This window comes from Heloderma suspectum, chromosome 4 (assembly GCF_057233095.1).
Source record: "Heloderma suspectum isolate Gila_16-S chromosome 4, 16-S_ref, whole genome shotgun sequence".
Taxonomy (NCBI): domain Eukaryota; kingdom Metazoa; phylum Chordata; class Lepidosauria; order Squamata; family Helodermatidae; genus Heloderma; species Heloderma suspectum.
In genome coordinates, this window is record NC_139461.1 from 112887404 (window position 1) to 112904803 (window position 17400).

Consider the following 17400-nt stretch of genomic DNA (forward strand, 5'->3'; position numbering starts at 1 on the left):
GGATCACAATGTCATCTAAAGAACCCATAAACAACCATAAGGAATCATGAGCACACAATCAATGCCTCATGTAGAAAAGCTCTTCTGCCTTGATCACTCTCTGCTTATTGAAAATACACATATAAATATCCATTTGCATGGTTGAACAAAGAAAACTTAGTCTTGATATTGCCATCTTCACATTGCTGAGGTCTCTACATTCATGGTAATCCTTGAATGGTAATCCTTGAAGACAGAAATAGCACAAAGAAAAAGTAAAGAGTTGTTTCTGGTTAATTTCTCCTACTGATGGATCAGCTCCCATCAGCCGAATGGGGAGGGGCAATTCCCCCTCTACACATGCTCAGCATCTGCTTTGTAGGGTTGGGGGACCCCCCAGAGCAGATGAGGGTGCAGGGGCTGCAGGGAGGTGGAGCGGAGGGGAAAGTCCCATGATATGAGCAGACATCTCGTGCAACATTGGATTTTGTGCAGAGAATAATTATAGAGGTTCAAAGGCGAATGTAATTGAAGGGCAGGAAGGGAGCTGAAGCCCTATGCCAAGCTCCATTTGGTTTCTGAGCCTTCCCACAAAGCCCACAGGCTGTTAGTCCCCGCTCCTACTCTGAACCAGTCAGGCATTAGCATAATATCTAGCACAGTGTTCTTCACTGCAAGGCTTGAGGGCCACAGGCAGCTCCTAATCTCTTCCCATGCGGCTCTCCACCTCTGTCTCATTCTTGCTTTGAAGTAGCTGCTCAGTCTCAGAAGGGCTCTCTGTGTTTGCCTTGTTGTTTGCTCTAGCAGGTGGGCTAGCTGCTGTGATCTGGGCTACCAGAGGAGGCTCTGGGGTTAAGGAGTCAGGAGACCTGCCACTCATCAGCCATAAGGCGGCTGGGGGTAGAGGAGGGGGAAGAAGAGAATGCAGGAGCAATCAGCCAATTAGCTATGGTGGGGAAGGAGCCCACGAGGCAAAGAGCAACATGTTTGGCTATCTGCAGTGGTGCACTGCACAAGCCCCATGGGCCTCGGTGGCGGTGCCTGAGCCAAAGTGGCTCCTGTTTGAAAAAGAATGGTAACCACTGATCTAGTATATGTTCATGGCACACATAAACTAGTTCCTTGGAGCTCAAATTTGTTTTTTGTTTTGTTTTGTTTATATTATTTTTGTAAAGTGGGTGTTTGTTGATGGTGCTCCAGGTGTACATACAGCCTTCTGTAACCCTAGACTCGAGGGCCTAAAGTATTTATTATCTTCTGTGGAAGGATAAAATAATGTGAGTGTCTCCATGACCAATGCTTCCTGCCTAATACCTGCCTTTGCACCGCTCTGGTGAGCACAGGGAAGTTGAGAGTCCTCTCCTGCTGTCTTCTGCAGTGACTTAAATAACTTCTTTTGTCCCATCAAACTGTGGAAATTGGCTCTGTCCTCAGCCTATTGCTCACTTAAATGCAAGCTTAAATCCAAGCATTCTTATTCCCACTGATTTCAATAGGAGTCCAGGAACTAGAGATCAAATTGCCAACATTCGCTGGATCATGGAGAAAGCAAGAGAATTCCAGAAAAACGTCTACTTCTGCTTCATTGACTACGCTAAAGCCTTTGATTGTGTGGATCACAACAAACTGTGGCAAATTCTTAAAGAGATGGGAGTACCAGACCACCTTACCTGTCTCCTGAGAAACCTGTACAAGGGACAAGAAGCAACTGTAAGAACCGGGCCTGGAACAACCAATTGGTTCAAAATTGGGGAAGGAATACGACAAGGCTGTATATTGTCGCCCTGCTTATTTAATTTATATGCAGAGTACATCATGAGAAACGCCGGGTTGGATGAATCACAGGTCGGAATTAAGATTGCTGGGAGAATTATCAACAACCTCAGATACGCAGACGATACCACCCTAATGGCAGAAAGCGAAGAGGATCTAAAGAGCCTCTTGTTGAGGGTGAAAGTGGAGAGTGCAAAAGCTGGTTTGAAACTCAATATTAAAAAAAACTAAGATCATGGCATCTGGCCCCATCACTTCCTGGCATATAGAAGGGGAAGAAATGGAAGCAGTGACAGATTTTATTTTCTTGGGCTCCAAGATCACCGCAGACAGTGACTGTAGCCATGAAATTAAAAGACACTTGCTCCTTGGGAGGAAAGCTATGGCAACTAGGGATGGGGGAGAATTTCTCCCCGAAACTTCGGGGGGCCGAGTGCCAACGCATTCGGTCCTCCGAAGGTTGTTCGGGGAGAAATTCTCCGCCCCCCCCCCCCCGGGATGGGACTTACCTTTCACGAATGTCCCTCCCGGCGGCAGTTCGGCAGGTCTTCGTCAGGGGCGGGGCAGCAGCCGGTCTTTCAACCAGATGCCACCGCCGCCATTACAAGAAAAGTAAAAAAACCCGCCCCTGTAACAATTAACGTAGCCTATCACGGCTAGATTTGCAAAGTCAGCCGTGATAGGCTACGTAAATGGTCACGTAGCCTATCACGGGTGACTTTGGAAAAAAAAAAAAAAGCGCGTACGGCTAATGGCGGCCCCAATAGGGAGCCGCCATTCGCGTTCCTTATTTGGTCCCTGTAGTCTACGTAAAGATTTACGTAGACTACGGCGAAAATAAGGGCAACGCTGCGTTAGTATAGTTAGTTGCTGAGATAGTAGGACATCAGTACAGTTGTGGAACTCCTAAGCTCTTGGATAGCCAGTTCAATAGCTAATGCACAATTAACTCCCATTAGTCTTGCATAACTTTTCTATTTGTTCTTCTTCTTTTAAGGAAAGTTAGAAGGGGTGTGGGAGGGGAAAGGACTCAAATGCAAGCATACATTAAGAATGGATGGCCTGATTCCCAAAGTGCTTGGCCAGAAATGGAAACAGCAATTTTGGCACAGGGCTCCCTTTAAAGATAGCCATTAGGCAAGTAGCAAATGCTCAGACCATGAATATGGATGTGCAGTCTGGATTTGTCTAAATTAACAACAGTCCTTCTACCGCTGAATTCACAAAAAGAATTTGGAATGCATCCAAGTTCTGTGTCAAATGCCCATCAGAATACCTGAAGGTTGCCTCTTCAGTTTATACAACAGTGCAGCTGTATGTAGCTCAGATTAAACAATGAGATGATTTGTAATATCGAGGTTTCAGTGTTTCTACTCCAGAGCTAATGTTGTTTCCAGAGACTGGCTTTCTCATTAAAAACTCCCAGAGGAAATTCTGCCTACGTCAGTTGTTCAGAATAAATATAACAAAATGAAACATGTTTTATTAAACATTCTAAAACTTCAAGCCAAATGGGTAACTTCTTTCAGAATAACAATGGATATGGTTAAGTAGTATATGCAATGGTATGCACAAACATTGAAATTAACAAATATAATGGCAAAATGATTTTTTTCCCATTCATTTAAGGTAAAGATAAGTGGTTTATTTATATTTTTATGATCATATATATAGTCAGAGATGGTATATTTTTAGGAACTATCTATAATATTTATTATTATTTATTTAAAATATTTCTTGTCTGCCTTTCAGAGCAAGGCGGTGTACAACAATAAACATATAAAACCTATACAATTTAATAGTAGTAAAAACAGAGTAAAATAGTAAGAACACAACAAAAACAGCAATAAAATAATATAGGTTCTATAAGGGACATTCCTCACATTATGAAATATGTTGTGAGTTGAGGCCCTAATCCAGCCTTCCCCAACCTGGTGCCCTCCAGATGTTGTGAATTTCAATTCCCATTAGCCCCAGTTAGCAATGGTCAGTGTTCAGAATGTTGGGAGTTGTAGGCCAAAACATCTGAAGGGCACCAGATTGGGCAAGGCTGCCCTAATTCAGTTCCATGTATTAGTGATTCCATTTGGATTGCAGATCAATCGCCATCAGCTGCACATGGAGGCATACAAATGTAATAGGTTTTAAAATGCACGTGCAATACTGGAAGCAAAGACAGCTTCTCATGTGCCACAGCTATGCTATAGTAACCTCCTGTTTACACTGTTGTCCAGAAATTCAAGTTGGTCCAAAATAGAGCTGCAAAATTGTTAACTGGGACGTCGCAATTTGATCATATTACCCCCATTTTTTTTTATCAGCTGCACTGGCTCCCAGTCCATTTCTGGAACCAGTTCAAAGTGCTGGTCTTAACCTTTAAAGTCCTTAATGGCTTGGGATCAGGTAACTGAAAGGTAGCATCCTCCCACATACACATACTTGAGCACCTTACTCTAAGTGCTCCTCCAAGTGAAGTGCGATGGGTGGTTCCAGGGTGAGGACCTTCTTGGTGGTGGTACCCCAATTGTAGAATGCCCTTCCCAGAGAAGCTGGCCCGGCACCTTCTTTATGATCATTTTGGTGCCAGATGAAGTTTTTTTTTTAATACTCCCAGATCTTCAAATCTTAACAAGTCTGTGATTTTGGACTACTATAACGCACTCTACATGGGGCTGCCTTTGAAAACTGTTCAGAAATTTGAGCTAGTCCAGAATGATGCCGGCCAGCCGGTTGACTGGGGCCGGTTACAGGGAGCACATGACGCCCTTGTTACAGCAACTTCACTGGCTACCCGTCTGTTTCTGGGCAGAATTCAGAGTGTTGTCTGTGACCTATAAAGCCCTACATGGATTGGGACCAGGCTACCTGAAAGACTGCCTTCAAATATGAACCAGTGCGGTTCTTAAGATCTTCTGGAGAGGCCCTTCTTTTGAGACCACCGCCTTCAGAAGCATGTTTGGTGGTGACCTGAGAGAGGGCCTTTTTGGCAGCCACTCCCCAACTGTGGAACCCCCTCCCAAGGGAGGCTACGTTCGCTCCCTCTTTGTGGTCCTTCTGCCGGGAGGCAAAAACAACTATTAAAGAAGGCCTTTGGCCTGCAAGAGGGTCTGTTGTGGTGGGTGCTGTTTTTATTCTGTTGTTATTGTCTTTTTATTGTGTTTTAATGTATTTGTTTTATAATTGTTTTAATCAAGTTTTATTTATGATGTAACTCACTTTGAGTGCCGTTTTATCTTGATAGGAAGGCAGGGCACAAATCAAATCAATCAATAACATTTTAATATTTTGAACCAGTTTATGTGCCGTGTATTTCTGAGTTATTTGCCTTTATTTTTCCTTCTGCTGTAAAATGTTATGCTGTAAACTGTTATTTTATGATATTGTGTTTTTGTTGTTGTATGTTTTGTATGTTTTCAGCTGCCCAGAAAACAATATTATTGGGCAGCCTTATACAAATATAGGTAAAATAACAACAAACAGAGGATTTCAGCCAGTGGAAGGGAGTTTGCAGAAGGGGGTTTCCCTGCACCCTCATTCCCCCAGCAGCCCCCAGAGCCCCCTGAAAATGCTACACAGAGAATCGGGTGGGAGTCCTGTATGGGGTGAGGTGTGACACGGGGCTGAAGGAGAAGCAGGGATTGCCAAAGATTGGGACGAGGTGCACTCTGTGAGCTGGATACAACCTAAATAAATATCAAATATTTGTTGATAAACAGTTGCATACAACTCAAATGAATATCATGCATTTATATAAGAAAACATGTATTTTCCCAGCCTAAACTGTGGTGGCCCTGAATGTCCTAGCTTTACATTCATGTCATTCCTTTCCCTGTGGCCACCTTTCCTGGAGAGCCATGCAGTGAGTAGAGCTGGGCATGCTCACTGGGAATGGTCATGGGAGTTGCAGTGGGATCATGGGAGTTGCAGTCTGACACATCTGGAGGGCACCAGGGTGGGCAAGCCTGGAGTAGAGCATTGCCCTAGAACAGGGGAAATGTGCGTTTAAATCCCTATTCAGCTATGAAGCTCACTATATGGCCTTAGGTATGTCACTCTGTCTCTCTTACCCTAACCTACTTCACAAGGGTTTGGGGAGGATGAATTTGGATAAGCACATAAACACCACCCTTAGCTTCTTGGGGAAAGTGAATGATAGATAATAAATTTACTGCTGAACCTCAGGAAACCATTAAGCTTATGGAAAAGGCTGAGCCCAGTAAATGATCTTGGGATTATCTAATGCTGAAGCATTGCAGAAACTAAGTGGGCATGATCTTGATCTAGATGGGAGAACAATAGAAGCTCCATGTAAGAGTGAGGTACAAGAATAAATAAATATTGTTTGCAGTTAAACAGATGAGGAGGCACATTTATGCACCTTCACTATGTCTGGAAAAGATGACTCCTTGAAAGCAGTTTATCTGCACCATACATGTCAGTCCTTCATATGCATGACTATGTTTGAATACATTTTAGCAAAATATTGTTTTAAAAAATTGGAAGCACAAATCTCTAATGGCATTTCAAAATGGGAGAGTGAAATAAACATGGTATTAAAAGTATAAGAATTCATTTTATATAATTAGGTTTTAATTATGCCCTTAATTGCAACAGATTAGTCGGAATGCATGAAAATTAAAATTACATTACCCTTTAATTCAGTGTTCTGCTCTGTGTTGCAATCTGATATTCTTAGTCTTCAGTCAAGAAGAAAGTGCTAAGAATTGTGTGCAGGGCTGAAAAATACACAGAGAGGAAGCAACTGACATCTACAACAAGAAAGGTTTCCTTTATAACGTATTCTTGTAAAATAATATTTTAAAACAAGCATTATTTTGTCACCCATTGCAGGAAATATTTATCAAATTTACTTTGCCTTATGCTTTGCAGTCTCTTGCCTCAAGGCATTTTATATAGACTACCTGGCATTATGTTCTTCAAAAACTGGATTTCATTAGCTGTGAATTCTTAGGTCTTGATTTTGTAAGCCCCCCACAAGGAAGAAAGAAGGGGGTTCTAGAGGAGTTGAAAACCTTTTTAAATCTTAAGTTTAGGAAGTTCCTTTTTCATAATGCATAAGGATCACTCACCCAATTATCTAGACTCATTTCTGGCTGGCTTTTCATAACCAGGCTTCAAGCTGGGTTTGGTACGGAAACGCCTTGGTCACGCTGTTGACCGTGGTATCTTGCTAGATTGATTCTGCAGTTTAGGTGTCATAGGCACAATAATACAATGGTACCACTCCTGCCTGCAGGACTGGTTTCAGAAAGTGGCATTTGAATAGGTCTGCTCAACCTTATGACATTTGAGCTGTGGGGTCCTGCAAGGGTCCATCTTACCCCCATGTTCTTTGACATCTATATGAAGCCGCTGGGTGTCATCAGCATATTAATGGCACCTATTTAAAGTGCATATACTGATGACACCCAACCAGCTCTATTTCTCCTTGTCATACGAGCCAGTCAGGCTGTGCAGGTACTGAACTGGGTTCTGGAGTCAGTCATGAGCTGGATGAGGCTGAATAACTTGAATCCTGACAAGATGGTAGCCTTGCGGGTAGGTAGTTCTTATGTTTAATAATTGGGCGTTCAGCCTGTTCTAGATGGAGTTGCGCTCCCCTGAAAGACCAGGGGATACTCCTTGATCCAGCATTGTCAACTGAGAGTCAGGTAGCCTCAGTTTGCCAGCTACAACTGTTCCTGGATGGCTATAGTCTGCCCACAGTGGTTCACAATGCCAGTAACCTCCCGATTACTGCAATGCATTGTACATGGGGCTGCCCTTAAAGTTGACTCAGAAGCTTCAACTAGCACAGAGTATACCATCCAGAATTGTAACTGGTACAGGTAGATAGAATTCTATTACACCAGTTCCGAAGGAGCTGCACTGGCAGCCTATTTGTTTCTGAACCCAATTCAAGGTGCTGATGTTACTTTTAAAGCACTAGATGGTTTGGGGCCCAAATATTTGCAGGAGTGCCTCTCACTATATCAGCCTGATGATGATTCGATCCTCAGGTGTGGCTCTTCTCCAAGGATCTCAGCTACAATAGGTGTACCAGCAGTGCAATTATTTCAGTGCCAGCTCAACACCTTTTTGTGTACCAGGTGTTTTAACAGGTTGATTCCCATCACCCCTGCTCTTCTCTGTTTTTATTGTGTATTTGCTGCCTTCTCTGTTTTTATCATAATGGTGTGGTTTTGGTGTTTTTGCCACACTTTGTTTAATTGTCATCATATTTGTACATCCACACGGATAAAGGGTGGTTTAACACTGTTATAATAAATGAGAAAATAATTTGGGATGCAGTATTTGTCGGTCAAAAATCAGTGTTTATTTGGATTACATGGAATGACAGGCTTGACTTTAGAAGAAGTGGGTCTAGTGCTTGGAAAACAGCCAAACTAGATGGGAGCATAGCTCAGTGGTAACAGCACCTGCTTTGCATACAGAAGTCCCCAGGTTTGATCCCAGGCATGACCAAGTAGGGCTAGGAAAGAATCCTGCCTGAAACCCTGGAAAGCTGCTGTGTTGACTGTGTCAGTGTTGACAATACTAGGCTAGATGAACCAATGGTCTGCCTTAATTGAAGGCAGCTTCCTATGTTTGCCCTGGTGCATTTGTGTGGTTTTTTTAAATAAATAGGGTGGGGCGGCTGAACTGGATTAGGACTGTGCTATAGGAGACGGAGGCTCAAGCTCCCTCATGCCAGCTATTAATGTTTATTTAAAAAAAAAACAGCAAGCATGCCAAGGCAAACCATGTGATAAGTGTCACATCTGGTTTGGCCCTTAGGAAGGGGTTAACACCATATCTGGCCTTGGGCAAAGGCATCATTTCTCTCACGTTTCCTGTTTAGTAAGAATTCTATTCTAGTTTCTCAAAGAAACACTGAGTACTAACAGAACAAAAGCCTTCTGTGTGGTGGGCTTTGTAGAGGTGCATTGCTTAGGCAGGTGGTTATCGGAATGTCAACACTGGGCACTAGAGTTAATTCTTTTCATCTAGATGGGCATAGCAATGGGCCAGTGTGGCATTAATAAAAACATATTAAATTTTAGCACAGAGAAAAGTTTTCTGGACTGTCATAAGGCATTGCATGATGACGTTTGACAATTATGATGCCCTCTTTAATGGTACCAGTTTTTCTTTTTTGATTGTGACCTGGGATATATTGTTACTACTAATATAGCACTATCTTGTTTCAGCACCTTTGCCCAAAAATTTTTTGGGCAAAACATATACGGGGCAACAAAATATTCAATAAAACTCAATATGAAGAAATTAAAGGCAATGAATTAAAAATAAATAGGCCCTGGGGTCCAATCCTATGCATGAATAGACAACTCCCAGCATGGCTGGCTGAGGAATGCTGGGAGTTGTTAGACTTTTTTCTGTCTGAACATGCATAGGATTGAGTCCCTAATATAGTATTGTTATAGAAGCTGACGTGCTACTGCCTAGTCTTCAGAGATTTCTGGTAATTCTTCACAGTCTGCTTTAAATTTAACTATTCTGAGTAATTTTGTATAATTCCTAAATTTTCCTCTCTCTGCTATTTACACTACAGAAGTACTCCATTAATGTCAGGAAGCACACAGCCCCACCTCAAGTCTTAGGGCAAACACTTTGTCTCTTTCCCTTGTGAAAAATACTTTTGGACCCAGGAAAACTAGATTCATTTCAGTACTTAGGACCAAACCATGTTATGTGAGAGATCTATGACTGGATCACTCCACATAATTTTATTTCCCTAAAAGCAGATGCAAGGGGGATGGGAATTTGGATCATGGTGGGGGAAGGCTTAGCCTTTTCTCACATGCCACAGCCCCAATTCAAATTGCCCACCAGAGCTACTATTAGTTGGGAGAAAGAGTTAAACATGATGGAGGCTGGTGGCTCCGATGTCAGTGGGGTGGTGAATCTGCTCTGGGTTTCAGTCAGAACCAGTCAGAATTCTAAACGTACATGCAGTTGTACAATGGCCAAAACTACGAATAGATCAGCCGGCCAGTAATGCCTACTTTGGCCATTTACCTTCAACGCAGTCAGTACCTTAGGTAAGTAATCAAAAGTATCTCACAGCCAATATAAACTCCCTCACAAAGTTGTTGTGAAGGCAAAAGAGGCAAAAATCATAAAGCATTTTGTACATAGAAAATGTTACAGAAATGACAATGATCAGGGACTGCTTATTCTTACCATTTCCTATAACGTTTCTTGAGCTGTTCCATTTAAAAAAAAATCCTTTTGTTGTCGCACATAGAAATATATGCAACAGTTACTTGGTAACTCCTGTCCCAACAAGTATCCACAAACATTAAATCTAATTTTTTTTCCACTGTTAGGACACAGTTACCTTGAACACCTTGCTCTCCCAAGCAAGCATTTCTTTGTTGTTGTCATTCAGTCGTGTCCGACTCTTCGTGACCCCATGGACCATAGCACGCCAGGCCTTCCTGTCCTCCGCTCTCTCCTGGAGTGTGCTCAAGTCCATATTCATTGCATCGGTGATGCTATCTAGCCATCTCATCCTCTGCCGTCCCCTTCTCTTTTTGCCTTCGATCTTTCCCAGCATCAGGGTCTTTTCCAGGGAGTTTTCTCTTCACATTAGGTGGCCAAAATATTTGAGCTTCAACTTCAGTATCTGTCCTTCCAATAAGCACTCAGGGTTGATTTCCTTTAGGATTGACTCATCTGACCTCCTTGCAGTCCAGGGGACTCGTAAGAGTCTTCTCCAGCACCACAGTTCAAAAGCATCAGTTCTTCGGTGCTCAGCCTTCCTTATAGTCCAGCTCTCACAGCCATACGTTACTACTGGGAAAACCATAGCTTTGATTATACGAGCCTTTGTCGGCAAGGTGATGTCTCTGCTTCTTACTATGCTGTCTAGGTTTGCCATAGCTTTCCTCCCAAGGAGCAAGTGTCTTTTAATTTCATAGCTACAGTCACCGTCTGTGGTGATCTTGGAGTCCAAGAAAATAAAATCTGTCACTGCTTCCATTTCTTCCCCTTCTATATGCCAGGAAGTGATAGGGCCAGATGCCATGATCTTCGTTTTTTTAATATTGAGTTTCAAACCAGTTTTTGCACTCTCTTCTTTCACCCTCAACAAGAGGCTCTTTAGATCTTCTTCGCTTTCTGCCATTAGGGTGGTATCCTCTGCGTATCTGAGGGTGTTGATAATTCTCCCGGCAATCTTAATTCCAACCTGTGATTCATCCAACCCAGCGTTTCTCATGATGTACTCTGCATATAAGTTAAATAAGCAGGGTGACAATATACAGCCTTGTCATACTCCTTTCCCAATTTTGAACCAATTGGTTGTTCCATGTCCGGTTCTTCCTGTTGCTTCTTGACCCTCGTACAGGTTTCTCAGGAGACAGGTAAGGTGGTCTGGTACTCCCATCTCTTTAAGACTTTGCCACAGTTTGTTGTGATCCACACAATCAAGGCTTTAGCGTAGTCAATGAAGCAGAAATAGACTTTTTCTGGAATTCTCTTGCTTTCTCCATGATCCAGCGAATGTTGGTGATTTGATCTCTAGTTCCTCTGCCTCTTCGAAACCCAGCTTGTACTTCTGGTAGTTCTGGGTTCACATACTGCTGAAGCCTAGCTTGTAGGATTTTGAGCATAACCTTGCTGGCATGTGAAATGAGCGCAATTGTACAGTAGTTTGAACACTCTTTGGCATTGTCCTTCTTTGGAATTGGAATGTACACTGACCTTTTCCAGTCTTGTGGCCACTGTTGAGTGTTCCAAATTTGTTGGCATGTTGTGTGCAGCACTTTAACAGCATCATCTTTTAGGATTTTAAATAGCTCAGCTGGAATACTGTCATTTCCACTAGCTTTGTTGTTAGTAATGCTTCCTAAGGCCCACTTGACTTCACTCTCTAGGATGTCTGGCTCCAGTTCAGTGACCGCACTATCATGGCTATCAGGGACATTCAGATCTTTCCTGTATAGTTCTTCTGTGTATTCTTTCCACCGCTTCTTAATCTCATCTGCTTCTGTTAGGTCCCTGCCTTCTTTGTCCTTTATCATGCCCGTCTTTGCACAAAACATTCCCTTGAGATCTCCAATTTTCTTGAAAAGATCTCTAGTCCTATTCCATTCTATTGTTTTCCTCGATTTCTTTGCATTGTTCATTTAAGAAGGCCTTCTTGTCTCTCCTTGCTATTCTCTGGAACTCTACATTCAGTTGGATATATCTTCCCCTTTCTCCCTCACGTTTCGCTTCCCTTCTTTCCTCAGCTACTTGTAAAGCCTCATCAAACAGCCACTTTGTTTTCGTGCATTTCTTTTTCTTTGGGATGGATTTAGTTGCTGCCTCCTGAACAATGTTATGGACCTCTGTCCATAGTTCCTCAGGCACTCTGTCTATCAGGTCTAATCCTTTAAATCTATTCGTCACCTCCACTGTATATTCATCAGGGATATGATTTAGGTCATACCTGAATGGTTTAGTGGTTTCCCCTACATTCTTCAATTTAAGCCAAAAGTTTGCAAGAAGCAGCTCATGATCTGAGTCACAGTCAGCTCCAGGGCTTATTTTTACTGACTGTACAGAGCTTCTCCATCTTTGGCTGCAAAGTACATAATCAATCTGATTTTGATATTGACCATCTGGTGATGTCCATGTGAAGAGTTGCCTCTTGTGCTGTTGGAAAAGCGTGTTTGCTATGATCAGCATGTTCTCTTGGCAAAACTCTATTAGCCTTTGTCCTGCTTCATTTTGTACACCAAGGCCATGCTTGCCTGTTATCCCGGTGATTTCTTGACTTCCTACTTTAGCATTCCAATCCCCTATGATGAAAAGGACTGAAGATGTCACTCCAAGAGAAAGAGCTGAGTAAATGCTGGAAGGCAGGCAAACAAATTGATTTGTCATATTTTTGTCCTCACGGTCTTCAAAAATAACCAGGGTGGTATAGTCTGATCTTACTCTCACAACAACACTTTGAGAGTGACTTGTTTGAGGCCACACAATGAGCTTAATGAGTGGGGTTTTAACACTCTATCCAAATGTAACAGTTTCTTATGTAGCCCCTACACCTTATTTATTTGAAGCATGTTAACCCTGCTTTTCAGCTGAAAAATGCTGCCAGAGCAGCTTACAAAGATAGTCCTCGCCCTCACACTTACAATTAAAAAGGCACAACTGGGAGGAAGGAAGAAAAAAGCAAATTCAGACACATTGGGTCTTTTCCCCAAGTAACATCTCTCTCTCTAGCATCCTCATGAATGAAAAGAATTCAGCAGTTGCACCCTGCCTGACTACTACTGCTGAATATGGTATTTAGAACCAAAAAACATGTTATACAGAACATACAGTAAAGGTGATACATTCTTGCACAGAGGGTTTACAGTCTCAACAGGTGGACAATGATTTAAGGGTAATGGAAGTGATGAAGAGGGTCACAAGTAAGAAAGGTTCAAAAGTCACATTTGAACTGAAATAACACTAATACTAATATGGCTGTAATTCAATCTGTATGTGTTATAAGAGACCCAAGATATAGCAGCCATGTGGCAGAGGGGATAGAGGCAGCTTAAAATGCAACTGTGCACACTAGATCAACAAATGCGGGAACATAAAGTTGCGGAGTCCTGAACTGGGAAAATGCATTGTATCACTGTATTCTGCATGCAGGTAGGAAATCATATTCTGTTTACATAAAACCTCTATGCAAATCAAATAACTCCCTGAAACAAGAAAGATTCTAGCCCAGCCCTATCCCTATTGTGGTAGTTTTCTGCTTGCAAGGAGTTTTCAGATAGGAATGTATCCAAAACGTGATTTCCACTCTTAGAGCAGAGATAGGAAGTCTGTGGCCAAGGGCCACATGCAGACCCAGGGGGTGTCCCCATGAGTGATATACTCCAAGCTGGCAGTGTTTGGAGGTCGTTAGGGATGTCTGACGTCGTGGCCATCCAGCAGCCACCCCAGAACTTATCAGGGAAAAACCAGATTTCCTGAGACTGCTTAAAGTCTGATTCTTTTCCTTAAGTCAGGTTCTTCCTGGTATAGTTGCTGTGTGCCCCAACCCCTGCATTGACCTCGGGTATGCTAGCCCTACCCAGGGGTGTGCCTTTCACCATAACCCTGATTAAGGGGTGTTTCCTGTGTGTTTCCCGACCCTGCACAAACCAATTAGTGTCTACTCAGAAGTAACTCCCATTGTGGTCAATGAGGCTTCTCCCCTGAATGCCCACATCGGAATTTATAGAGATCCCCCTCAACTCAAATGGCACAGTTTAAAACCCAAATTCCTGAAGTGCTGTAAAGTGTAATATTGAGGCTCCAATTCTCCATTGTTTGGTTTATTGCCTTAGGAAGTAACTACCTTCCTTATAAAGATCCTGCACACCATGGGGTTACAATGGGGGCTGGTTTTTTGTCTTTGTGTTTACTGCTCACTTTCCCAGAACAAACCCATTAGTGTCTCCTCAGAAGTAACTCCCATTGTGCTGAATGAGGCTTGCCCTCTGAATGTCCACATCAGAATTTACAGAGATCCCCCTGAATTGAATACAGAGTTTAAAGCACTGGTTCCCTGAAGCCTGTAAGCGCTTTACCAAACCTGCGATTCTTCTTCATGGCTTGGTTTATTGCCTTAGGAAGTAACTACTTCACACCTTTGTTATAGAGATCCTGCAGTCCAAAATGGATCCGGTTTCGTGTGTGTGTGTGTGTGTGTGTGTGTATCCCCTTTCCCAACACAAGCATATGTATATCTACTCGGAAGTAACTCCCATTGTCCTCAATGAGGCTTGCTCTTGAAATGCAGGTGCATCTGGACTTCCAGGGGAAAGGAGAAAGGGTGGGAGAGGGGGGAAGCCTCTCTTATTGGTTGAGCCGCCCCTGCCATTCAGATGACGTTCACTCCAACTCCCACCAGCAACTATGTTCTGTGAAGTGATATTTACTGGTGCGCACTTGCTCGTGGACCAAAGCTCAGCAAAGCTGATTCCTTTCAAGAAATCTAGTACTCTTCCATTCGCTTCTCCTTCCACTGTCGTGGAGACACGGTCCCAGATATTTAGAATAAAAAGCTGAAAATTGCAGCAGCAGCAGCAGCAACAACAAACAGGTCCAACTTGGGAAAGAGTTGCCATAATGGGAAATGGCAGATTTCTAGTTAACAGCACCCATATCTCTGGAACAAATGAGATATCGGAAACTAACAAACCAAACTGAACATTCTTGCACTCAAAGTGGCCAGAAGATCTCAGCAAACCATTTTGGATAGATCAGTCACATCCATAGGCTACGAACGTGGTGGTGGATATGATAAGATAATGTTCATGTTCACATGCTCCTTCCTGGGAAGAAGAATCAACCAGAGAGATTGAAAGCACTGCAGTAAGCAGAATGCTGCAGGAAGCCCTTGAAGGCATGCACCACCATGACATCTCTTTTAGCATGCCGTAACTAGGTTTGATCTAGTTCAGCACCTTACAGGCAAAGCAAAAAGATACCCTTCAAAGAAAAACATCCATAATGGTGAAAAACTTTGCATCCGATAGACATTTTCAACCATTCAAATCTTTCCATAGATAATGTGGCTGCAGCAATGGTGGCGTCTCTCGTGTCTCGTGTCTCGTGTCTCCCCCCCCGCCCCAGTAATGTATGGAAGTAAGACGACTGAAAGTTTAGATGTGAAGAGGCGCCAACTGTACACGAGGACAGTCACAACTTAATTCCTCTTAATAACTCCTTCTCCTACATATACTGCAGAAAACAACACTCCTTCAGAGTCTTTCATCAAATTCAGAAATGGTGCGTGAACCTGATGGGCAAAGACTGGGGTTGGAGGCTAAAAAGAGATTGTTTATGACCAGTCACAACACTGAGAGACGGCACCAAAAACCTTCTTATCTTGTTGTGTTGTATGCAATTGTGAGTTGAAATGAAACAGAACTGTAAGTGTTAGGGGTGGTTTGATCTTTTCCTCCATGTGATGGGTATTGTGTTGAACACAATGAGTAACGGAGAATATATAGTTGCAGTAAAATGTGTGCTTGTGCTCAGATCATAGGATAATAGTAAAGCTGTCCCCCAACTTTCAACATACCGAGACTGGTGCTATACTATACTTCTGAGCAAAATTCTTCTTAGCATCTTTGTAGCAATTCCTTCTAATACCAATTTACCCTTTTCCATACCTGTGCAAATGTAGCCAAAACCACACCACCACAAGAGGGAGGTATCAGCAGATTTGGGATAACTCAAGAGGTTTGCAGGGCTAGGAACAATCTTAGGGGGGAAATCCCAGTGGGAAACATCCAGCCTCTGAAACAGCACAATGATACCTCAATGGCACAGAATTTTGACAGATGGAGAGGGAAAAAAGTGGCACCTGGGTGGAACAAGAAATGGAATGAAGTGACTGGACAGGGAGGAGGGAGAAAGAGACACTCAAGGTGCAATCCTATGCATGTTTAGGCAGAAAGAAACTGGCTGGGGCATGCTGGGAGTTGTAGGACTTATTTCTCTCTAAACATGCATAGGATTGCACCCTTAGAGATTAAAAGGATTGACAGAACCATATTATTGTCTGAATAGGTCATTTCCTGGTTCACACTAGAAAGCTATTTAAAAAAAATTACAGTGCAATCCTATGCACGTCTACTCAGAAGTAACTCCCATTAAGCTCAATGAGACTTATTCCCGGGCAACTGTGGATACGATTGCAGCCTTAATCTTTTTTTCTTTTTTTTTAATTCCGAGATACCAATGCCTTTAACTAGAAATCCACCATTTTTAAATATAGTGGCTTTGCCCTAGGTTTTTTTGGGGGGGATGTGGGGGGTGACGGACTTTCAGGGACTGTATGTTTATTATAGCTATCAAAGAAACATACCCTGCATTTTTCAGCTTCTTATTCCAAATGTCTGGGTTTGACACAACGTTGTGCTAGTTGCACTGGAGCAATGGGAAACTCACAGTTTGTCCTATGAAGCAGCTCCACATGCCTGAATCTCCAGGCAGTCAACCATATGGCTGTTTGCATGTGTGAACTGGTATTTCCATCTGTGCAAAACAAGTTTGGCCCAAAGTGATAGGCACCAAAGGAATACGCACACGCCTTCTTCGCTTCTGATCTCCGAATTTAAACGGGTTCCAGTTTCAGCCTAGAAATTCTTCCACTGTATACCAGTGCGAGGACACCTGTTGAGCCTTCTGCACAGGATGAAGCAGCAATGTAAATCACTCAATACCCTTGTTTCGCACTATTTGCCCCTGAGCCTGAAATGCCATGACCACCGGGGGCTCTTCCCAAGGAGTCTCGAGAACAGACATTCAGTTCTGGTTATGTTTTTATCACCGCCTGAGTCAGCCGTAGACGCAGTCACGTTTCTCTGTTCTGTTATTTGGGTTGTGTTTTTAACTGCCTTTTATTTCATTTTTTCATCTTCGTTTCCCCCCAAGCCCTTCTGCTCCTTTCATCCGCCACTAGAGGCGCAATCCGAGGCACGTTTGGGGGGAATCCTACAACTCCCAGCATGCCCCAGCCAGCCATGCTGGCTGGCGCATGCTGGGAGTTCTAGGACTTTTTTCTGTCTAAGCATGCATAGGCTTGCAACCCTTGTCCGTCTAAGTAAGGGCGCCTACGTATCGGCACAGGGGCTTCCCTGC

At 43.0% G+C, this 17400-nt stretch overlaps 1 protein-coding gene across 1 annotated transcript in view; it reads left to right on the forward strand.

Annotated features, from left to right (window-relative positions):
• Positions 1–8556, forward strand: part of LYRM4 (LYR motif containing 4) — a 119243-nt gene extending 110687 nt beyond the window's left edge. The window contains exon 3 of the mRNA XM_084850424.1: positions 1476–8556. Coding sequence (XP_084706550.1) covers positions 1476–1490 — 15 coding nt within the window. The 3' untranslated portion in view covers positions 1491–8556. The remainder of the gene's footprint in view (positions 1–1475) is intronic.
• Positions 8557–17400: the final 8844 nt, after the last annotated feature.